Raw genomic sequence first — 22,957 nt, 5'->3', positions numbered from 1 at the left:
TACATGTTGGTCTATTTAATCAGCATCATCAGTCTGGAAATGGATTCTGTCGATTTATTAAGATACATGTTTTCTATAAACAATGACCTGGGTAAGAACTTTATTCATAGTTTATCCATACTAGGATGTATACTGTGATTGCTTGAAGACATTTCAGAGAAGTCACTTTTTTATTTATTTATTTGGGGGATTTTTATGTCCTAAAGTTAGGGTTGGTAGTCACGGAAAACTAGCATGAATTTAAATGTAGCGTTTCCTCAGGACTCCGTCTAACCCCTCCTCCTCTCCCCTCGGGGCTCCTCCAAAACGACGCCCTGGCTAACATGCACGAGCGCCGCTGCTTCGCGACCATATGATGGTGACTGATTCAAAACCGGTCCTCAGCGCATCGTTTGTGTTTTGCACTACGTCAACTAATGTCTCACTCAGAGGTAAGAAAACACCAAAACATTATCATAGTGAAAGTTAAAAACACAAACAAACATGAAATGTACGTGCAGGAGGCGGGCAGAACGGCAGGACAGGACTTGATTGGTTTCATAATTTGGCTCCTGATGGCAGGGATTGGTTGTTTTTTCTCCACGGTTTACTCCGGCTGTAGATAGCGGCTTGTTTCACTCTTTTTTAAGAACACATTATGTATTGATTGCCATCAGGACATAAAGATAATTTTAACCAGTATAACAAAAAGTGTATCTAAATCTGACTACCAACCCCAGCTTTAAGTCAGAGGTAGGGCGGTGGACTAGGCAGAGGAAATGGAGGATGACATGCAGCAAAGGGCCACAGGTTGCTTGGCCAAGTAAGTCACATTTATAGAAAGTTTCAGGAGCAGGACCATACCTCAACCGAGCCTCCTCCAGCACTCTTACAAATTCAAACCTATCCCTCTCCTCTCCTCCTGTTCTCACATTCTACATCTATATTCCTCCTTCACACCCCTTTTCCTTCTATTTCTTTTTCCTCCTGTTTGTAGGGCCCTCAAGGGGGTTGGTCGTGTCCTTGAGATATGGTAGCTCCCCTAATAAGCTTCCCCAAACTAACAACAGCAAGAAGTTCAACGTCAAAATCCCTGTTCCATTTAAATCAATAAATAATTGTCATATTGCATCCTGCTGATAGTTTGGTTCTTGCCAGGTAAAGTTAAATTTTGGGGCACTTTTGCATTTGTTGATAGGAGAGCTGAAGAGAGACAGGAAATGTGGGGAGTAGAGAGTTGGGGAAGACATGCAGCAAAAGGTCGAGGCCAGGAGCTGGTTAGGCTCCTGGCCTCTGTACGTGGGACTTATGCTTCACTGCTTGGGGAACCGCTGCGCTGAAACAAAGATTTTTAAATGTACAAAAAATGTCTTAAAAAGAAATGTGCCAATCTCTGCAGTTTCTTTCTGCTCTGTGGAACATTTTAGAGCCTTTCAGCTTTTGTTTCAGTTCTCTGTCCCACAACTTTACTGTTTTTGATAAATCTCCCAGCTCTCCATCGTTCCACTTTCATCTGAAACAGTCAGTTGTTATTGGTTGAATCAAAAGCTCTTAAAACACACTTCAGACTATCTGTTTAGCAGCAGCGCACTGGCAAGTGTTTAGTCACACGTACCTGTGGATCATATAACCATTGCACTTTTATGCTGCCTATTTGTTTTCTTCTATTTCTCCCTCTGTATGTTTTTCTTGGTAAAGCATCTTGGGAATTTTTGTCAGTGAAAATCCCTTTATAAATACAAATAAAATGACGTTTACTTAGTGGGGCACTTAGTAGCTGAGGAGCCTGACATTTACCTCAGCTGGGACAGAAGGTTAACATTGTACTAACATTTATGAGTTGGATGTAAACTCCTAAATGGTTGCAAAGTCTGAGCTCTATAAAACCTCAAAGGTGGACTTAAGTTGCACCTGTTTAGTTAACGTTTCAATGTGGAACATTTCAGCTGTATTTAATGACATATGAGAACATTAAAGGGCCTTTGTTCTTTGTTTATATCTTTTCCTTTCTTTGGATCTTTGGCAGACTGACTTGCCATGCCACCTGAGTTTACTTTTTGAAGTTCCTCTTTTTCTCCCTCCAACTGGAATTTTCCTTTCAATAGTTCACCGACACACTCAGGTGATTTCCGCATGAGTGACTTTGGGAGGAGGGTGGTCAAAGTTCCAGGTCCAAAGTCAACAAACAGCCACAGTCTTAAGATGAAGGACCCTATCAGCACCTGCTCTGTGAGTATTTCTTTGAAAAGCCTCTTTAGTATTTCCTTTCTAAAAGCGCTTGAGTTGAAATGAGAGTTAAATATGCAGTTTATTGTTAGAACATCGTCAACTTTGTTTCAGTTTGAACAGTTTGTGACAGCAGAGAATAAATGAAGCCTCATCTGTCTTTCAGTATAACGAACTGTATCAAAATGTGAAACGATTCTCAAAAAGTGGGGAATACTTCAGCAAAGAACTGATGACAGTATTCCAGCAAAGGTAAGCTCCTCACAGACGTGGCGTTTGAGTTTTCTACAGAGACAGGAGTTATTGTTTGACTCAGTTATTGTCCCTCACTTCCTATATTAGGTCTGAGCTTGAACTGACGTACTCAAAAGGACTACAAAAACTTGCAGGCAAACTCATCAGGGCCTCCAAAGGAATGTCAAACAAGTAAGAGACATAGTGTCAAAGATTTTATGAGCTTTGTCTTTTATCTGTTTTGGGTTTAACATGACCTCTCTACGAGGGCTAACTGCCTAAGCAGCACAGAAATACTGGCATCATGGCAAACAACATGCGCCCAGCAAGTTAGATGTGATCTAAACATTGGCAGGTGTTAGGCTAATAAGCCCACAGCTCTAACCTTTTCATGCTGGCTCCCCCACTCAGTTCCACCTACAGTGCCTGGTGTCGTGTGTCAGATGAGATGTACTCAAGAGCAGATGCCCACAGGTAGTTTTCAACCTGAGTTCAACTCTCCTGCCTGATCAAATATTAAACAAATGTTTGGATTTGCAGTTAAGCATGGATTGTTGTTCTCTTTGCAGATCACTGGGAAATGCATTTCAGCAAGAAGCAATCGTGGAAATACGACAAGTCTTAGACGAACACACTAAGAGGAAGAGGCCTGTATGAAATCAATCATTACTCTGTTATTGTTCACAGTATGTGTGTGATGTTTGTTTCCTGTCATAAGGTGTCTCTGCTCTTTTCATGCTTTGATAGCTTGACAACGCCGTTGACAGAAATGGAAAACTTGTTACTACTAACTGGAGTGAGCAACTCAAGGTAAGTATGTTCCAAAAAGAGAAAAAGATATAACATTGCATTAATATGTTTCAACTAAGATGGTTACACTACAGATCATTGTTATCATCCGGCTAATGCATCAGTCTTTAAATCAGAAAATAATTGTTTGAGTGTCAACTATGGTGAGCTGGAGTGGAAAGCCATTACAGTATATTCACTGCATTACAGATGCTTGCCTCATACATTACAATGTGTGCATACTGAATTATTGATTTGATGAATTTTTAATAATGCATTATGATGTGTAACAACAGTAAGTAGCTATTAAAAGTATGATAATGGTTAGAAACAAACTCAAGGATTACAGCATCAGTTTGTGGTCAGTCTTTCTATAATGCATGGCAGGTTATGATATCTTAGAAGTACCAGTCATGACCCCAATCTTTGTGACTGAAACTAAACAGAACATTATTTTGATAATGACTTTCTAACTGTTCATGCTAAATGGGTAGGTTGACCAAAAGCAAATGTGATGTGTAAAAGTATTAAAAAAAACCTTTGACTGTTTATCACAAGGTTTGTGGAAATAGCAGCTTAGACACTGTTTTATAAATAGGTTATAATGCATTATGTATAATTAGATAAGAGGTATTTGTGAAAGTATTTCCTTATTTTACTTTTATCAAAACACCATGCATTATTTGTGTGCCTTTGCCTTGCTTTAAATTTGAATTAAGTAGTTAAAGCTCCTGTAAGAAACTTTCTATTTGTATTAATTTTGGCGCCCCCTGTGGACAGCGCTGTAGCTTCTATCTCATTGCTGGTTTTGTCCTGTGAATTAGCAAGGTTTTTTTTTGTACCCTGCTGTCTTTAAATAGTGAAACTCGCTGTGAGGCTTTGCCGTGATAAAACGTAAACAAATGCTTGGTCTGGCGCATGCTGTACCTCACTCTGTCTGACACCTACCCCCCTCACAGCGGTTACAAGCATCAAAAATAACTAAATAGAAATTATCAATTACTTCTCTGATGGTCCGTTTTGCTTTCTTGGTCATATTGAGCCCTCAGTATTAATTTCAGTCGGTTTCCTAACCAGCCAAAATTTCCTCACAGGAGCTTTAAAATGTGCAAAAACTGGATAAATTATTATGTTAAAGCTTCAGTAAGGAGATTTTTGCTGGTTATAAAACCGACTGAACATAAAACTGATGCCTCTATGTGACCCAAAAAAAGCAATAAAGACCATAAATAAAATTTTGTGTCTGAAATAATTGCTGTGAGTTAGGTGTTACCCAAAGAGGGTAACACCAATATACTGAAACAGCCTTCATTTTGAACTTTCCGTGAATAATACGTTTGACTGTTTATATTGAGATTGAGATTTCTGTTAAAAACCTGATTTATATAAGTACAGGAAAAAATCAGCACAGAGATAAAACATACCACTTTGTCCAAACTGAAAGTAAGCATACTGAAATTCAAACTATGAATTAAATAGAGACATTTTCATCAGTAGATTTAGCAGGTGCTGTTCACTTCATTAACCATAAGCAATATCAAATACTGTCTTAATAATTCTGGTTAATCTCGTCAACCCTTGTTATGTTGCGGGTCAAATTGACCCTTTTTAAAGTCTATTTTTGGTAATATATGTCTTCCAAACCAGCTAAATGCAGCATAAAAATCTGAGCAGCATGTGACAGAAGAGGTGTCGTGTTAATTTATCAACATCACTTCATAAAAAATTTAAAATGTATAAAAAAATAAAATAAATCTATGCCATGTAAAACTATTGTATTTATATTTAGGGCTTTCCAATGTACATTTAAAAAAGTTTAACATTAACTTTAATGAAAAAGGAGTGAGTTATCCTCTTTGAACCATGATCTGTGAGAATTAAAGAACACCAATGGACTAAATCTTGATTTAAATGGTTAGAAATGGAGTTAAAAATTAGATCAAAAAATGTGTATTGGGATTGTTTGGGGTTCTGACACTTTTGGATAATTGAATATTACCTGGGTCAAATTGACCCAGGAACATGATTGCTGTTCCAGAGAAACGAACATAACAGGAGGGTTAAACAAAGGCAATGTGCTAATAATCCTGTTTGATTTCGTTTAACCAAAACATATATCAATATGGATTATTTTCTTTTCTCCTTTAAACAGATTAAGAAGAAATTGATTGGACTAACAAGAGAGCATGAGGATTTGTTCAACTTTGTCGGGAGCAACAAACACATTTGCACTGAAAAGGAGAAACAAAAGGTAGAATAAAAGTCTAAAAAGTTATTTTCATCTCTAAATACACGTTGTTTTCATCCCCTGAAGAGTTAATTCTTGCTGGAAGAGCTGCCACCACGTTAATTACAGAATTTTTGTTCCCATGTTCTTGACTTATAGATGCTGAACAGGCTGACTAAGTCAGCAGAGATGCAGGCGCGGGTGGATGAGGAGTACTTTAATATCAACATGGAGGGTCATCAAATGAGACTCAAGTGGGAAAATACGCTGAAAAACTGCTACCAGGTGTGGGAAAAAACACATTTCCTAATTTTCCTAGCTGCTCCTCTTATGCAGAGAGGCTTTTTGTGAGTGAACAGGTAGGTTCAATGTCTTTGCTCAAGGACACCTCATTTGTTTTAAGAGTTGAACCAGAAAGCGTTCGGTTGCTGAAAAGGCTCAATGAGCGCTGGGTCAGTCTAACACCAAAGTTGAGTACTACAATTGAAGCACCAAATTACCACAGTCCACCCAGGGTATTGTCCAACTTATATCATGCTGTATGTTTGGAATGCATAGTCATCAGTGTGTGCATAAATGAGGCAAAATCAAACTCACAATCTTTTGTTACTGTATGCTGTATGTTACTTAGTGCTTTTAATTTTTAAAGAAAAGACACTAAGGATTGAAATGTTCACAGTGCTACTCTGCTTTTTTAGATCATACAGGAGCTGGAAAAACAGCGGATTGAAGTCCTCTGCAACATTTTGAACAGATACAACCTCTACATGTCCAGCTTTGGGCAGACCCTCCAACACGTAAGACATCCTGACCTCTTTCCTGCTCTATGAATGCACTAAACTCCCTGATGACTAAAACAAATATACTTGTTCCCATTTCAGGGCCAAAGACAGATCGAGCAGGCAGCCCAAAGGGTGGACATGGATAAAGACATTCAGACCCTGGTGGAGGAAAACAACATCACAGATGTAGACAGCAAAGCTGAGTTTTTGATGGCTGATTATTTTGTAAGTCTGCTTGTTTTTTTTGTCTTTTCTATGAGGATCTCTTGCATTTTAGAGAGAAGCCTGTCTGCAGGCCACAGACTCATTCAGTGAGTCATCAATTCAATGACATACACAGTCTTCTCTGCAGGGGGTGTCTGTTTGATAGGAGCATTCAAGCTGCACATATGAGGATGTACTTGTCATTCTGTGACAGGCTGTTTGTGTGTGATCTAATTTACATTTATGTATAACTATGTCTATTGCACAGGCTACTTTGGTCCCCCCTAAAAATATGACAGGATTTTACAGATACAAAGGTTATGTATGTCAAGCTATTTTAATTAAATCCAAACACACTCCTGCCAGATGTTAGATATACAAAAATAGCATCCTGCTGCTCAAAACGGTGGTAAGAATTGTAATTGAAGATAAAACCATAAAATTACATGCAGAATTTTGTTTTTATTTTTATTTTATTTAATTTTTTTAAGTGTTGCAAAAAAACATTCTTCACATTTCAATTTACATACAACTATTAATTACAACAGGTATAAACTGAAATCAAACTTGACTTTTGTTTAGATAAATTCAGCACTCTTTTTTATTTAATTTAAAAAAAAAAAATGTTTTAACTCCTTCAAACTTCCCCCATCTCCTCTCTTGATAAAGAAATAAAAAAACGTACAAAGAACTGCACAATCCTGGCTGAATACCATTTTGGCCACATATTGAACCAGGAAGCACAAAGAACAGCCCAATGTACATTAAATAGTTGTATAAAAAATAACTTCTTGATAAAACATCTAACAAAAGTGTGGCCTGGTGCCGTGTGTAAACAGTCTAAACACTGCAGCCACAAACTTCTGAACAGTCAACTCTGGTTTTAAATTATTGACATGGCTATTATTTACAGACACACATTTTTAATGGCAGTAACATAGTAAGTAGTTAAATACGATTGCGAAACTGAAAGATCTCTTCAAATAAGAACTAGTTATGTATATAGTAGGAGTAGCGTCTGCAGAAGAGGTGGGGACAGGAAGCGCCAACATTTTTTAAGAGTTTACTGATCCAGTAGAACTATTGAACAGGGATGTAAGAGCAAACTAGGGACCAGGTACCATATGGGGGGGGCTTCTGCCTCTCTGAAAGGCACTGAGAATTTTGGTTTTCAAGGTATCTCAAACTACTTATTTTATCAAGTTAAGATGTATTTAATCTTTAAAAATGTGATTTACCGTAGTTGATTTTATACTTGTGTAGTTGTTTTGTCTTTTAGTGTGTCTATTGTGGTTTTCCTTGCTGAGCAGGACCTATGTTTATGAAATAAAGAATAAATAAAATGTTGCAGGTATATATAAAGTTTATCCTGGACAGAAAGTTCAATGTTGTGGATACCTGAAATTGAAAGACCAATACATGTGAATGACCGCAATGACATCATTCTTCCGAAAATGATTTACACTTGAAGAGTTAATTTGCAAAAACAGTTAACTCACTTTTAAAAAAAAAATAATAATAATGTAAAAACATAATTTTTCTAATACTAGCTTTTGGTATGATCAATCAACTGAGGTTGGGTGGCTTTGACTAAGTCAAAATGACTTTACTAATCAGAGATATCTTGAAAATGTAACTTTATTAGGAATCTACAGTGGCCCTGAAAGCTGGAGACAAATTTACATTGGAAAACATTTTTACATTTTATAAATCAAAATTACATTAGCAAAACCCTTTTACCAAAGCCAAAACAAATTTACATTAAAGAAAACAAATTTACAAAATCAAAAAAGCACTTTTACAAGCAGTGAGACAATTTTACAAATGAGGGAGCAATTTTACCATTTCTGAAACAAATTAACATTTCATTTTTAACGGAACGGGAATGTACCAAATACAGGAAGTGATCCGTGAGTGATTGAGTGAGGGGTCAGTTAGTTCGTTTGGAAGGAGAGAAACCAAACAGAGCGATGTTACACGAAGTGAAGGAACCCACTTCGTGTAACGTTGGTACCTGTACACTGTTTGGTACCGGATTGGTACTGTTACTCCGTTTGGCACCGGATAAGTATCACTTCCTGTTTTTGGTACATTCCCTTTCCATTAAAAATGAATGTAAATTTGTTTCAGAAATGGTAAAAGTGCTCCCTCATTTGTTAAATTGTCTCACCACTTGTAAAAGTGGTTTTTTTTATTTCGTAATTTTTTTTTTTTTTTTGTAAATTTGTTTTCTTAAATGTAAATTTGTTTTGGCCTTGGTAAAAGTGTTTTGCTGATGTCATTTAGTTTTTTTAAGTGTAAAAATGTTTTCCAAAATGTAGATTTGTCTCCAACTTTGTTAAAGTGTTTCATCTTTTGTAAATTTGTTTTGTCCTTCAGGGCCACCGTAGGAATCTATATCAAAAGGAAATATTTTTTTAGAAAATGTATTAAGAGTTATCTGTTTTTGCAAAAGAAATCTTCCAAAATGCTAATTTTAACAAGGGAGAACTAAATCACTGATATCTGTAATGTAAAACAGCGTGTCATGGGTTATATGTGTAAGAATGTATGGCCTTGTAGCTCTGGTCCATAACAGCATCAATTCTAAGTTATTTGTACATACTGATGATATTTGTTGTTATGAATGAATCAGGAAGAAGACAGCAAATCCCTGATGAGCAGAGAAAGAAGAAAAGAGGCCATCAAAATCAAACTGCAGCGTCTGGAGGACAGGGTCGTAAAAACACAGAAAGACCGTGAAGGTAAGTTCAGAGCATCGTCCTTTCCATGAAAAAAGAATGCATTAAAATGACGCAATCTGAATGAGTTGGAAATAAACAGTTTTTTAGTATAACTGTGTTTCATAATGGATTGAAGGTTCTTTGCTTTGTTGGTTTTGTTGTCACCTTGGACTTCTTCTTTGCAGGAATTGAAAAACTGATGAAAACTTACACAGAAAATCCATCTTTTTCAAACCAAAAGAACCTTGAGGAGACAGAGCAGCAGCTGGATGAGGTAAACAGAGTAAAGTGTGTATAGAGTGGATGGATTGATAGTGGTGTGTACAAATGGATATTTTCTTTGAACAGATCGTAAATTAGATTTGCTCGAGTGTTCACTAATGTCATCTTGTTCCCTGTAGAGTACTCTTAAACTGGATCTCCTGGAGGCCACCCACTACAAACTGTCTTTATCAATGTGTGAATTAGAGGGGAAGCCCAGGTCCTTTCACCGGTTTAAAGACAGCATCGTGAAATGGAAAGATAGGGTAAGATTATTTTGGTCTGTTTTTTATAACATCTTAAGAACTTTAAGTTTTTAATGGAATGAAAAGACGGGAGGTTTAGAAATGTTTTGCTAGTGACTGAACACCAAAACAAAAAAGGCAACATCATAAAGGGAGGAAAAAAATTATCTACCTCAACAAATTTTAGAGATGCATCTCCGCCAAGTACAAAGAGCCCACCTGTTGAAACCATAGTGGGCTATCAGACGGATTACAGTGGTGCATATGTTGACAGAGGTACTTCCCTCGAATTAAAAAGAACAGTGTAAAAAAGTATCTCCTCATAAATGATGCATAAATACTTATTACCAACGTAACATGATCTCAGTGTTTCTCACCCCGACATATTGATATATTGTGAATGAGCTCAAACTGGATGTTATGCATTAGAAATTACACTAAATCCCTTTTGCTCACACTAAATCAGTTTTCCCATGGGATGTTTCTTCTGAGCCTCTCAACATTAAGGCTTCTAATTTGGTAAATTTATATTCTTGTGGTAGTGACAGGAGCAATGAGCTATGTGTTAAAACATGTATTATATGATTCACTTCAAAGGGTTTATAATCAGCAAGGCGTATAAACACTCAGTCAAATAAGGAACATCTCTGGAACATGTAAAATGATATTACTTTTTATCTCAGTTTTGACATTCTCTGCCATCTGTTCTAAATTTGACCGTAGACTGTATGAAACAAGGACGTAGACTCAGTAACATCCCCTTTTAGTTTCTGAAGAATTGTTAGAGTGCATTGTGGGAAACAGAACGCGAGGGAGACTGGTCCGCTGCATACTGAGAAATTTGCCTGAATCAGTACGACATCCGGCTAGTTTTGGCATATGCTGATTTTGCTCTTGTTTACATAGTACTTCCTGAATTTTGGCCAAATAAGTATGTACTACTAGTTTAGTAGGCAGTTTCAAAATCAGTAAATAAATCCGTAACATTGACTCACTTCCCCTATTCAAATCCAAACTGAAAACCCATCTGTTCCAAGCTGCATTCCCTGTTTAACTTCACTGCTTCATTTTAACTTGGTGTTACTTTACTTGTTGTCTTTATTTTGTTTATCGTGTTGTTTTTATTGTGTTTTTAACCTCTCTGAAAAATGTCCTTGAGTGCTTAGAAAGGCGCTTTAAATGAAATGTATTATTATTATAGTAGGCGGTTTCAAAATCAGTCATGGAGTCTTGGCCTAGATGCCTCACAAACAGATATAACGAAACCACCGGTCAGTCAAATCAGCCACGCCCCAGTAGCCGTTTCATAATGGAAACAAATGTGTTACAAAAGAACCCCTGTCCCCCCTTGCAGTTTTCACAAAGGGGCTTCCTTGGCTTCAGGAGCCAGCCTCAAGTGGACACTCAAGGTACTGCAGTGTTTAGCACTGCTACATTGGATTCATTTTTCAACACTGGGAGCAGTTACTTGGTTTAGATGCACTCAATTCCATCATGTTATGTTTAGATCCAACTAGTATTTTGGTATTTTTTGTTCTGCTAATGCTCAAACATTAAAAATGTTACAAATTTCTGCTTTAATTTATTTATTTTAATTTTTAAATATTGCCATAGATGATCACTTCAAATACATTGTGACTTCTATCACAAGTTACATCTTTGAAATAAAAATTCAGAATAAACACCACACAAATTATTTCTCTATCCAAGGACTCTGAGCACAGTGTGGTCCAACTGCCTCGTCCAGTCAAACTCAGGAGGACCCTGTTCAGATCCCGTCAATCACTGAGGGCGTCTATCATTTACAAAGGACCTGTGCAGTTTATGACACAGCAGTCTGCAGAGTCCTTACCAGGTGCCACTGAGCAAGGCACTTCATCAGCCACTGCACATGAGCCTGTTTCTGTGGAGTGTGACAGCACTGTCAACGGAAGCCTTCCCCACACTGATGAGGACAGAGAACAAGGTAAAAAGTCTCCTGAGTCCAAACAAAGACTTATTTCTACTTATATCTGGAATCAAAATAATGATGAATATTACATTTAACAGGTCACATAACACCAGTAATGAGCAGTTTGGGAAATTGCAAAGCCCTGTATGATTTCACACCTGAACAGGATGATGAACTGACTTTAAAAGAAGGTAGGTGGTGACTTAATAGCAGCTTAACTCAAACAGTGGAGTGTTATGAAGAAATCCCATGAAACAAGAGTTTGTTCTTTTTGTTTTACAGGAGACCTTCTAGATATCTACAGAAAGGAAGAGAACGGTTGGTGGTTTGGAGAACTAAACGGGAAGACAGGGCATTTCCCATCAACCTATGTGGAGGAGCTGCCTGTGCTGAGCAGCATCAAATCCTCTGAAGCCTGAAGAGTTTACTCATGAACTGCAAATACACCAAATCACTCAGGATGAAAAAAACAGCCCTGCAAAAAAGAAAATGAATGGAAGGAACTGGAAGCATCATGCACCAAGAAAAAACACACATTCAATCTGTTGTGATTATTGATATGCACCACACATCTGCCAACACTGTATCAAATCACCACTTTCTTAAATTAGTTTATAATGCAGTGTGGATTCACAATGTATGTTCATTTTTATGTTCAAACTCATTCGTCTCTTTTATTTATTTCACACTGTGTAAAGACAAGCTCAACTAAAGTGAGTATCAAATAAATATGTACTTCTTTTAAGTTATTTTTGCCTTTATTAGATGACTGTTGAAGAGACAGAAAATGTGGGGAGCAGAGTAGGGGGTGACATGCAGCAAATGGTCATGGTATAGCCTCTGTACATGGGGCACATACTTGAACCTCTAGGCCAACTAACGCCCCATAAATATGTATTCTAATAGATCAGCATGACTAACACGAGTGAAAATGAAGCCATGGAAAATGAAACTTCAGGGTTTAAATGAATGTCAAAAAAGAGTTTTCAGTCAGATTGAATATGATCATGCTCAGAAAAACAAGACAACATGTGCATATGATTAATATTAGTAATTATAAAATTGAAAAGTCCAGGTTTTTATAATAAAAGGTTTTACTCATTGCTGAAAATAATCCGTTAAGCCTGAAAAAACTCCACTGCTTTGTTTTTTCTTTGTGTCCTCCCGTCCATCCACCCTCAGCAGCGTGCCCGAGCGATAAACTCCTTCCTGATGTTTGCCAGGAATGCAGGTAAGTTATTGGTCTCCTGAAGCCGACTTTCCAAGACTGGCAAACACTCAAGAGCGGGGTCACTCGACACAACTGTACAAATTAAAGACTTGAATAAGTATCCTCGAAACATTAGCAAAAACTACTGACCTTTGCTGTTTCTAGACAAATTAAAAACAGATGCTAGGGACTTCTTTTAAAGTGGAACTAAACCCCAAACCACTTTTTTTTATCTGAAAACATATTTATATAGGGATTTAGTAGTGCTTTTAATCAATGTGGGTCTTGATCCCAGCAGCTGAGCATAAAGTACTAATTGTGGATTAATCCAAATACTGAGCTCTAGTGAGTTTTTTTAAATAGCCATAGCAACAGTGCAAGGCAATTTAAAAGCTTTGGACCCTAACACAAGCTCTAATTCTAAAGGGGGGTAAATTATTGGAGGCTTTGACTACACAGGAAGTATTAGTGAGTAGGACCAGCTCATTGTTGGATTTTGCACTTTTGACAGTTAGTAAAGATAAAATACTGTCAGCTGTTAATTTCAAATAGAGTTGATGAGATGATATTATTTTGGAATTTGATTTAAATTGAACAATCTTAAAATGACTGTATAGGCATATAACTTACTCTGGTATGATCCGTCTGCTTTAATCCCCATAGTGACAACATACGCGCTGTCCAGGTCTGAAGGGTTGATATTCCGGAAAACAAACTGCAACTTTTCACCTTCACAGAAACAACAAAAACTTTGGGTAAATTATCTATATCATATTTAACTGAAGACAAAGCAAAAGCTAACCTGAGACAATCTACCACTACTGTTAGATGACTTGGTTGTTACTGTGACACTGAGTAGGTTTACATGTAAAGTGAAGTCGACCTACGGCTAAAGCTCAATTAGGCAGTTTAATGAGACTTCTGTCCTTGCCTCAGTATGCAAGCACCGGGCAAGAATCAATTCATTGGCAGAGTACGCCTCCGTTCAGCTAGTTACTACTGGACCTTCTTCTAGTTGACCTCATCATCATTATTTTTATTTCTGTCATTTGTGCTGCGTTTGTTCTGTACAGTACGGAAATGGATTAGGGCCACTGAAAAAAAAAAAATCAAGGTCAAAACATTTTTTTTTTGTATTATTGTTCTGAGAAAAAAGTCGGAATTCTGAGATTAAAGTCAGAATCTCAGAATTCTGAGAAAAAAATCAAAATTCTGAAAGTCAGAATTCTGAGATTAAATTAAAGTCAGAATTCTGAGAAAAAATTCGGAATTCTGTAATTAAATTAAAGTCAGAATTCTAAGATCAAATTAAAGTCACAATTCTGAGATTAAATTAAAGTCAGAACTCTGAGAAAAAAAGTCAGAATTCTAAGATTAAATTCAGAATTCTGAGAAAAAAATCAAAATTCTGAAAGTCAGAATTCTGAGATAAAAGTCAAAACTCGGAGAATTCTGAAAGTCAGAATTCTGAGATAAAAGTCAAAATTTGGAGAAAAAAAGTCAGAATTCTAAGATTTAAGTCAGAATTCTGAGATTAAATTAAAGTCTGACTTCTGAGATTAAAGTCAGAATTCTGACTTTATTCTCATAATAATATTTTTTTTTAAATTGAACTTAATTTTTGATTTTTTTCCCAGTGGCCCTCATCCTCTTCCATAGTACAGCACTTTGGTCAACTCTGGTTGTTTTAAACGTGCTCTCTCCTTTCACTGGATAGGTAAACTAAAGCCATGGCCCTCAGACTGCATTAATACCTTCTCATATCAATCAGCAAGATGAAACTCCCGGCAGAAGATTCCATGTGCTGTGCTCCCTTAAATCACTGTATATGCCGATGTTTATGTATGTGTTTCGCTTACCTTTAACCAGCTGTGTTTTGCCAAGGATTGTTCGGATCTCCAACCCCAAATGTTCCTGAAAGACGAGTCTGGCTTTCCCGAGATTTTTCAGTCTGTCTTTGTTTGCTTTGTTTTGTGACTTAATTACTGAAAAGGAGAAAAGAGGCAGGGCTAAATGACTTTGAGAAAATGTATGATACAGTCACACATTGAGTTCTGTGACCTCCACTGCTACTGCTCTGTTGAAATATTTACTTACACTCTTTTCTCTCAGCTTGCTCTTCTTTAAGTTTCTCTATCTTCTGGATAATTTCGTCTTTCTGCATCTCCTTCTGCTGAATTTCCGACATCACTTCAGAGATGTTATGCCGTTTCTCTTTAATTGATGCGTTTCTTTGGTCCAAGTCTGGGGACACAGATTGCATCAATTCAAGTATGCTTTCAATAAAACCATGCAGCCGCTCAGCTTTAGTTACAAGGGTCTATGGAGTGTACAAGCAAATACAGCCCAAAAACACTGTTTCAGCACTGGAACAAAATTAAGATAACCCGAGTAAAAAATGTTTCATCACACAAACATACAGCTATTACTGATCGGTCAACTCACCTTTTTTGAACGTGTGGATTGTCTCAAACAGCATCTCATCGTCCTTGGATTTCTTTGAACATAAATCTCCACCAAACAAAGAAACAAAATGTCATATTAAATTTAAAACTTCAAAGAAGGGATTTATGATCTTTGAATGATATAAATCACACGTCTTTAGACAAAATAATATATTAAGTATTTTAGTTGTTTACAGTTATATGTATAGGAACTTTAATTACTGATCAGTATCCTGTTAATGAATAAAATATATCTCAAACATACCAAGTGAAGAGGTCAAAAGCTGTCTGTGAGACTGGCACAGCTCTGTCATCCCATCAATGATTTCACCATACGTTTTGAGCTGTTTGTTTTGGCACTCCCCCATGGCACTGGTGAATCTGTCACTCATGTTCGGATCCGTAATGGACGTCATGATGTTGAGATGTCAGAGAATCTGAAATCAAAAATAATAAGAATAATTAACACAACATTTTTGATATGCTGTCATTTAGTATGAGAAATGTGTAATCATTCAAGGGGATGTTAACATTGTTTGACAGCAGCTGCACTACCAGGCTGTCTGCAGACATTATTTGTTTGTTTGTATTTAATAAATTGTGAGCCCCGGCGTGCAGATTATTTCAAAATGCTATTTATCAAGTTCAGATTGCCTTACTGGCGTGAACAGTTCAGTTATTGCCAAAGCAGAGTAAAAATAAATAAATAGATACAATAATTATAATAATACATATTTGTATCTATTAAAGTAACATTTTATATTTTATAATTCAGTACATTGTATCTAAATAGAATTAGTCAATATAACACATTTGATCTATGATCTATAAACACAGTTAATTATTACAACACAGTTAAATAGTACACAGTTTTCTCTAAATACAGTATAATACAGGGAAAAAGAAATCGGATCACATAACTCTTTTTTTAAAAACTCTGCACTGGCTCCCTGTTTCTTTTAGAACTGATTTTAAAGTACTTTGACTTGTTTTTAAAGCTTTTTACAGCCTTGCTCCTCCATACATCACTGATCTCCTGTCATTGTATGTCCCAGCTCAATCACTGAGGTCCTCGAATGCTTCTCGAATGTGTGTAAATAAACTAAACTAAACTGAGTATTCCTACAACTTGACAACAATGCAAACCCCTCTGCATATTTCTTGTGATACCACTTTTTACACTCCCAAAAATGAACTAGCCAGAAATTAAACTTGAAGTTACTGACTGTGATTTTCAGACTTAAAGACACTACCCATGAACACAGACTTCTTCTATAACAAGCTCGTTGAAGTCACCGATGTTGTTTTGTTGTCCCAGAACACACAGCTGTATGAGACTGACCCATAAACAAAACAAGACACACACATATTAACATTGACTTAACTTCTTTAGAGCTGATCACTAATACTGATACATACAATGTGAATAGTCTCTTTAAATGATGACATACGATAACTGGGTAACAAATAATGCAACAATAATGACAATCTAGCTAGGATAGCAGGCTAACACTGTGGTTAGTTGAGAAATATTCACAGCGATTTGGTCGCGTAAGAAAGATACCCATTCACACAGTCAGAGATAGACTTTTGATGACCTGAATGGTTTAAATCCGGAGTAAATACTCACATGTATCAGTGTGCAGCTGGTATTCTGTTTGTTTTGGGTCTTGTAACTGAACTAGCGGTTACTTTCAAATCTCCGCGGTCTGCCTGAAGCAAGGGGGCGGGACTAAACACCGGATGTGACGTAAGTTATTCTTCTTCCGCTAGAAAAACAATCTTTTAAAAAATATTTTTAGAATGAGTGCAACTTTTGCAAAAACGATACAGAAACTGTTTTCTCACCTTTTTTTTTTTTTTATGTGAACTATCCAAAATATTCTGGACAGGCATTGAATCCCATTTTTTCTCGGCTGCTAATTAATTTTTTGCTCTTAAACTCAAAGACTGTTTGTTACTATGATAACAAGGGAAATATTTCTCTTGAATATATCATAGACTTCATTATACTATATGCCAATTTTTTTATTTACAAACAGAAATTCTCAAAGTCACTTCCGAAGTTTTAAATTTTCTTTCCAGAACTCAAGTCCCTTATTAAATCATTTATTTTAGTCACTAACAAGAAATTCATCAAATTCATGAACTGTTATAAAACTATTTTCCCTGAGACTCCTAAACAATTATTTACATATTTCTGTATACGTTTTGTTTTTTTGTTGTCATGTGTGTATTTACTTTATTATTATTATTGTGTTGTTATCTTGTCTTCTGTATGTAAGATATGTTTATATTATTTAATCTGTCTTTATTTGATTTACGTCTTACTGTCTCTACTGCCTGTATATGAACACCTTGTTACCATACCTTTATTCTTGAATAATTAAAAAAATAAAAAAATAAATAAAAAATGACTCTTAAAATTCAGATTATCTGTGTTATCTCGAATGTTACATGACATGTTGCGATGAAATCACTTTTTTTCAGATACATTTTGAAATGTGACCAGGTTGCCCCAACGCTCTCACATTGCAGATGTTCTGCTTGTAATACTCCCATCTTGTGGTTAATCTGAGAAGGTTCAAGTTGCCCTAAATAGTGAACCACATTTTCTAAATATTTCATCAAAATACTACTGTTTGCTTTTTTGTAAAGGCAAGTGTTCTTTACTTTGATTTTAAAGCAAAAATAACTCTGCAGTTGTAGAATCACAGGATCAACCCCTAACTTTTTATGCCAGATGGACTGTGTTTTAACAGTTTTATGGGACACCCATTTTGTTGCTATGTTTACTGTGAATGAGAATATTAATGAGGCTGAAGGGATGCAGGGGTCACTCGGGGCACCATCTCTGTTAATGTGTACAATGGCTAATATGTAACGACTGTAAAAGCAATGGTCTGTGAAACATCTAATGGATACACAGCTGGGGTGTAAACAGTTTTTGTAACATCTCTTAAAATGCTGAGCTCTCATGACTTGGGAACACATTATTTTACTCCTTGTGGATTCAATCTGAAGAGCTTGCAGTTGTTGCCATGGTGCTTTTGATTGATTTAAGATGCCAGGCCATGATATAAAGGTATCTTCTGTGTGGAGGTGGTTCATGGTGCTTTTGCTGGTGCTAAAGAAGCTGCGGTGGCACTCAGTCTCACAGCAAGGACACTTCAAATGGACTCTGTGTACAGCCATGGGGTGCTGGTTATACAGCACCTCCAGAACAACTATAGGGAATGCCAGGACTTCCTTAACTTCATGTCAACCGTAGGAGACCCACGCAACATTTTTTCGGTCTATTTCCCCCTTTGGTTTCATCTCAGCCACAATGTGGGCATCAAGATGATATGGGTGGCAGTTATTGGAGACTGGTTTAATCTTATTTTCAAATGGTTAGCACACTGTATAGTTAACATTTTCTTAAAGGGCATTTTTTGAAATATAGATTTTAATCTGATACACATTTTTCAGGATTCTGTTTGGCCAGCGACCTTACTGGTGGGTACAAGAAACTAACCTCTACCACAACAATTCATTCCCACATTTGGAGCAGTTTCACATCACATGTGAAACAGGACCAGGTAAGCAGCATGTATGCTGAATTTCTAAGCTTTTACAAACAAAAGTTGTTTTATCTTGCACTATAAAACTGTTTCTCTAATGTTTTTTTATGTAGGAAATCCATCTGGTCATGCCATGGGCTCATCATGTGTGTGGTACGTGATGATCACCTCTGCTCTCAACTTCACCAGGCCATCCTCTACCATCACTTCAGTGCAGGGTTATCAAAGGTAAGTGTTTATCTTCTGCCCCTACATCATAATACATTTCCAGTACTGGGTGAGTGAGAATATCTCCAAACTTGCAGGTTTCGTCTCCTGAAGTCTTGTCTGTGGATGGCCTTTTGGGTAATTCAGATAAGTGTTTGCATCTCAAGGATTTTTATTGCAACGCATTTCCCCCATCAGGTTATACTTGGTGTGTTCGCAGGTGGGTTTTTTCTAACTTTCCAAAATAATAACTTGTTTGTGTAATCTTTAAGTATTAATCTTTGTCCTGTGTTGTGTAGGTATGATGGTAGCCGAAGTGCTTGATCACATCCCCTCTGTCTACAATGCAAGCCTGAAAGCATACCTCTACACCAATCTTTTCCTTTTCTGTTTTGCTGTTGGCTTTTATCTTCTCCTCAAATCAATGGACATCAATCTCCTCTGGTCAGTTACTAAAGCCAAGAAGTGGTGCGCTAACCCTGACTGGATCCATCTTGACACCACACCTTTTGCCGGTCTGGTGAGAAACTTGGGAGCCTTGTTCGGTCTGGGCCTAGCAGTGAACTCTCAGATGTTCATTCAAAGCTGTAAGGGAAAGAACGCCTACAATACCAGGTTTAAACTCATGTGTGTGACTGCAACTCTCACATCTCTGCAACTGTATGACTTTATCAAAATGCCCACTCACACTGAGGCTCTGTTTTACATTTCCTCTTTCTGTAAGAGTGCCTCGGTTCCTCTTGGTGTGGTTGCTGTAATTCCATACTGTGTGCATTTGTTGATTGGAGATGAGGACAGAAAGCTAGCTTAGCTGGTGAATTATATGAAAAATTTTCTCACCTGTACTCATCAGAGTATATCAAACATAACCTTTAGACTGTTATTCACAGTTATTGTCACATTCGCACTGAAACTGCAAATAGAAATAAGATCATTTGTTTGAACTGAAATACATTTTTTTATGGTTGGTATTTTTGTGAGGGACAGTGCAAAATATTACATGTAACCTGCCTATTTTGTTTGTTTTACCTGTGCTGTAAGATGCTGTATGAATGTGATGAAATGCATTGATGACACAACATGAAAAACTGTAAATAAAAGTAATTACCTTTTATCCATTTGGAATTAATTGTATCTTATTTCAAGCTTCATTAGGGGAGTTCATTTAGCATTAATTGAATTACCTTTGCCCAAAGAAATGTTTATTTTGCCAGTGAATATGTGCATAACTGTTGTCGACGACTAATAGTGAACACATTATTTTTAAGATGGCTTATTGCAAACATTGAATTCTAGAAAAATGAATAAGTAAATGATACTTCATACCTCAGCTTTAACATACTGTATCCTCCAAAACCAAAAATATGCTATTTTCTTTTTACCTTGTACTTTCCCCGTTGGTGATTAAACACTAAATTCAAAACACAGGGTTCCCATGCGTCCTGGTTAAGCTGGAAAACAGTTCACCAAATTTCCAGTTACAGAAAACACATTGAAAATGAAAAAAACAAACACAAGTGTCCTGGCAAACCTTGTGCAGTCCTAGAAAAGTATTTAAGCTGTCTCCTTATTTCTTGTCAGTTTCCAAAACAGATGGCCTTTTCATCTAAAAGGGCTTTAGTCAGTACAAATGCGCTGTCCTTGAAAATTGTTAGAGAAATGTCCTTGTTTCATATCAGAGTTTCCCCAAACTCATGAAATTGACATCGGAAATATGTAAAGGATCATGTTAAATAGTGACAATATGGACCAGTCTGTATACTCTGCAGGGGCGTCGTAGTGAGGGGAAAAGTGGGACTGACTACCAAGTGGGGAGGGGCCCCCCTAATGTTCCTGAAATAAAATGTGTTTTCTGCTACGCTTTTCTTTTGTTTTGTTATAACTGCAATAAGAAAACTAAAATTGTCTGAATAAATAAACAAACATTCAGAATTCCTTTCTGCAATTTCTTTCCGGCTCTGTGAGATGTGCGTCTCATGCTTAACGTGGGGAGTTGTCATATTATCATAGCATCAAGTGTGGTTGAATCTGATTGAAAGTAAACTGTAGGTTTTTAGAGTTCTATTTTACTTCATGAGGTTAGATTATACCAAATAATGCCCCCTTATTGTTATTCAACAAGCCACTTGCCTTCAAATAATCTTGTTTAAAGAGGCGGACAGTCTGAAGCTCAATATCGTGCAGGTACATTTGGAGAAATTGTAAAAAAAAATAAAATAATAATAATAATATTGATATGTAGCTTAGATTTGAGTCAGTTAACCAGGATAGTTTTAAGAATATATTTTTGTTTAATGCAAATAAACCAGTATTATAGCAGCAATGTTATATTTTGTAGGGTTGGCTGTGATGATGGGGCCCACTGAGATATCTTTTCAGGGGGCCCAGAATTCCTGGCGACGCCTTTGATACTCTGTAAACATCCAATCCTTGTTTCGCATGCAAAGGGGAACTGGTTTCAAATGTGTGATGGACAAAGACTGTCAAGGTTTGGCATTGTTAGGAGAGTTTGATGTTGAATGGGATGCAGGGGTTACAACTTATAAATGGCAGACAAACTGTGAGCAAGTCAAACCGGTAAATAATTTGGAACAGTACTATTTTTCTCTTTGTTATCATTGTCTTCTCAAACGCAGTGCTCCACAGCTCTCGTCAAATAGACTCTAGCAAGGGGTGTTGTTACAGATGATCCATGATGTTAGGGTCAACTGCACAGACTATATATATACTGTATATATGTACGACTTCAAGTATATAGCCATACGCTGCATATCTTTTTAATCAGACTTCAGAGTGGAACATGAATGAGTGTGTTGGCACAATGTGCTCCTGTACCAGTTAAATTGTCACTGAAAATGTTCCAGAAAAAATATCTCTAGACAGGAGTAGGAACCCTGATAACAAAAAATTTGGAGGATACCCTGCTGGAACATCAAAGAAAACAATAACAATTATCATAATACTCTACCTGAGACTAAAATAGAGTTTCTGAACACTTAGATTATGCTGTAAAAAAATAAATAACGCATGGGCATGTGAAACCAAGTAAAATCAGATGAGTTTTCCTGTTCATATTTGTAAGTGCATGTGCAAGTGCATTAGGAGAAATGTACAGGCCTGAACGCCTAATCCCTGTGAGGATATGTGATGGCTCACTTATGTTGTATGGGGCTATTTGGTGGTATGGTTTGGATCTGATCGGCTTCTTTGAAAGAGTCAACTAAAAAAATATATTGTAAGGGTTCACTTTTTTGTTCAATGAAAGATTTATTTTATATCTTGGTGTCTTGTTTTTATATTTTAATAAAAGATTGATCTTGGTTGTAGATTTATTATGCATAATGTTCCACAAGGACGGCATTATCCCATCCATAGAGCGTAACAAGTCACTTAATATTTTGTAGAGGGTGAAAAAGATTAGAATTATGCACCATGGCCTCCACAATCTTCACTCAGGTGAAGATGAATGAGAAACTTTGGACTAATGTGGTTTTATGTTGCTCGAGTATAAATCTAGGCTTACATAGAAACAACAGTAGGGCACATAGATGCACCAACACCTTAGTATCACACTTCCCCCCCTTTATTTTTGTTGTGACTGTATTTCTCAGACTGTATTGTGTTATACTTGGCTGCATTTCCGTAGACCCACTAGATCATTCTGTGTTCTCTCCTCCTCACCTCTGTGTGAACTGTAGCTCTATGTACGTATAAATCCTGCTCTGTTTGAATTACATAATCTCTGGTGGGTCGCTAAGTTTCCTCAGGCTAATTCAGATATTAATCAGCTGAAATGTAATGAGGTAGAACAGAGTGTCTGATGTAACTAGATTAGACAGATTAGTTAAACTCTCCCAATAGAACCCATTTCCACAGCTTGTCGGTGGTTGCCTAGCAACCAGTGGCACCTGG

General features: G+C 36.8%; 3 protein-coding genes across 4 annotated transcripts; 2 read left to right on the top strand and 1 right to left on the bottom strand.

Moving 5' to 3' along the window:
• The first annotated feature begins 2,088 nt into the window (after positions 1-2,088).
• On the top strand, positions 2,089-12,366 carry nostrin (nitric oxide synthase trafficking). Its single transcript, XM_034693626.1, has 16 exons — positions 2,089-2,208; positions 2,372-2,457; positions 2,548-2,631; positions 2,851-2,913; positions 3,009-3,090; positions 3,187-3,249; positions 5,381-5,479; positions 5,615-5,740; positions 6,154-6,252; positions 6,337-6,462; positions 9,077-9,185; positions 9,350-9,438; positions 9,566-9,691; positions 11,381-11,636; positions 11,720-11,812; positions 11,904-12,366. Exons 1-16 carry the CDS (start codon positions 2,113-2,115, stop codon positions 12,038-12,040), a joined length of 1,734 nt encoding a protein of 577 aa, XP_034549517.1. The 5' UTR covers positions 2,089-2,112; the 3' UTR covers positions 12,041-12,366.
• A 331-nt stretch (positions 12,367-12,697) lies between these two features.
• On the bottom strand, positions 12,698-17,025 carry spc25 (SPC25 component of NDC80 kinetochore complex). The gene is made up of 7 exons (XM_034693630.1): positions 16,906-17,025; positions 15,541-15,712; positions 15,277-15,342; positions 14,929-15,075; positions 14,691-14,816; positions 13,462-13,560; positions 12,698-12,924 (listed from the first exon to the last, which is right to left on the bottom strand). Exons 2-7 carry the CDS (start codon positions 15,689-15,691, stop codon positions 12,800-12,802), a joined length of 714 nt encoding a protein of 237 aa, XP_034549521.1. The 5' UTR covers positions 15,692-15,712; positions 16,906-17,025; the 3' UTR covers positions 12,698-12,799.
• Positions 17,026-18,306: 1,281 nt separating this feature from the next.
• LOC117820017 (glucose-6-phosphatase 2-like) lies at positions 18,307-20,130 on the top strand. Of its 2 annotated transcripts, none has more exons than XM_034693629.1 (5): positions 18,307-18,667; positions 18,747-18,856; positions 18,952-19,066; positions 19,144-19,265; positions 19,495-20,130. In XM_034693629.1, exons 1-5 carry the CDS (start codon positions 18,450-18,452, stop codon positions 19,854-19,856), a joined length of 927 nt encoding a protein of 308 aa, XP_034549520.1. In that variant the 5' UTR covers positions 18,307-18,449; the 3' UTR covers positions 19,857-20,130. The 2 variants fall into 2 exon arrangements, with proteins under 2 accessions (XP_034549520.1, XP_034549519.1); XM_034693628.1 differs by having other exon boundaries at positions 18,312-18,667; positions 19,345-20,130.
• The last annotated feature ends 2,827 nt before the right edge of the window (positions 20,131-22,957 follow it).

Source organism: Notolabrus celidotus, chromosome 10 (assembly GCF_009762535.1).
Source record: "Notolabrus celidotus isolate fNotCel1 chromosome 10, fNotCel1.pri, whole genome shotgun sequence".
Taxonomy (NCBI): Eukaryota; Metazoa; Chordata; class Actinopteri; order Labriformes; family Labridae; genus Notolabrus; species Notolabrus celidotus.
Note: the sequence above shows the minus strand (reverse complement) of the source record. Positions and strands in the feature narration are given on the sequence as shown.

What these genes read in the sequence shown, in the direction of transcription:
- nostrin (XM_034693626.1), top strand. Translation starts at nt 2,113, where the DNA reads ATGAGTGACTTTGGGAGGAGGGTGGTCAAAGTTCCAGGTCCAAAGTCA. An exon ending in TCAAGAGCAGATGCCCACAG is followed by an intron (nt 2,914 to 3,008) that starts GTAGTTTTCAAC and finishes TTCTCTTTGCAG; the next exon opens with ATCACTGGGAAATGCATTTC. An exon ending in CAGAGCAGCAGCTGGATGAG is followed by an intron (nt 9,439 to 9,565) that starts GTAAACAGAGTA and finishes TGTTCCCTGTAG; the next exon opens with AGTACTCTTAAACTGGATCT.
- spc25 (XM_034693630.1), bottom strand. Translation starts at nt 15,691, where the DNA reads ATGACGTCCATTACGGATCCGAACATGAGTGACAGATTCACCAGTGCC. An exon ending in GCTTTTGACCTCTTCACTTG is followed by an intron (nt 15,343 to 15,540) that starts GTATGTTTGAGA and finishes TGTTTGGTGGAG; the next exon opens with ATTTATGTTCAAAGAAATCC. An exon ending in GCAAGCTGAGAGAAAAGAGT is followed by an intron (nt 14,817 to 14,928) that starts GTAAGTAAATAT and finishes TCTCCTTTTCAG; the next exon opens with TAATTAAGTCACAAAACAAA.
- LOC117820017 (XM_034693628.1), top strand. Translation starts at nt 18,450, where the DNA reads ATGGACTCTGTGTACAGCCATGGGGTGCTGGTTATACAGCACCTCCAG. An exon ending in TCAGTGCAGGGTTATCAAAG is followed by an intron (nt 19,067 to 19,143) that starts GTAAGTGTTTAT and finishes CCAAACTTGCAG; the next exon opens with GTTTCGTCTCCTGAAGTCTT. An exon ending in TATACTTGGTGTGTTCGCAG is followed by an intron (nt 19,266 to 19,344) that starts GTGGGTTTTTTC and finishes TGTGTTGTGTAG; the next exon opens with GTATGATGGTAGCCGAAGTG.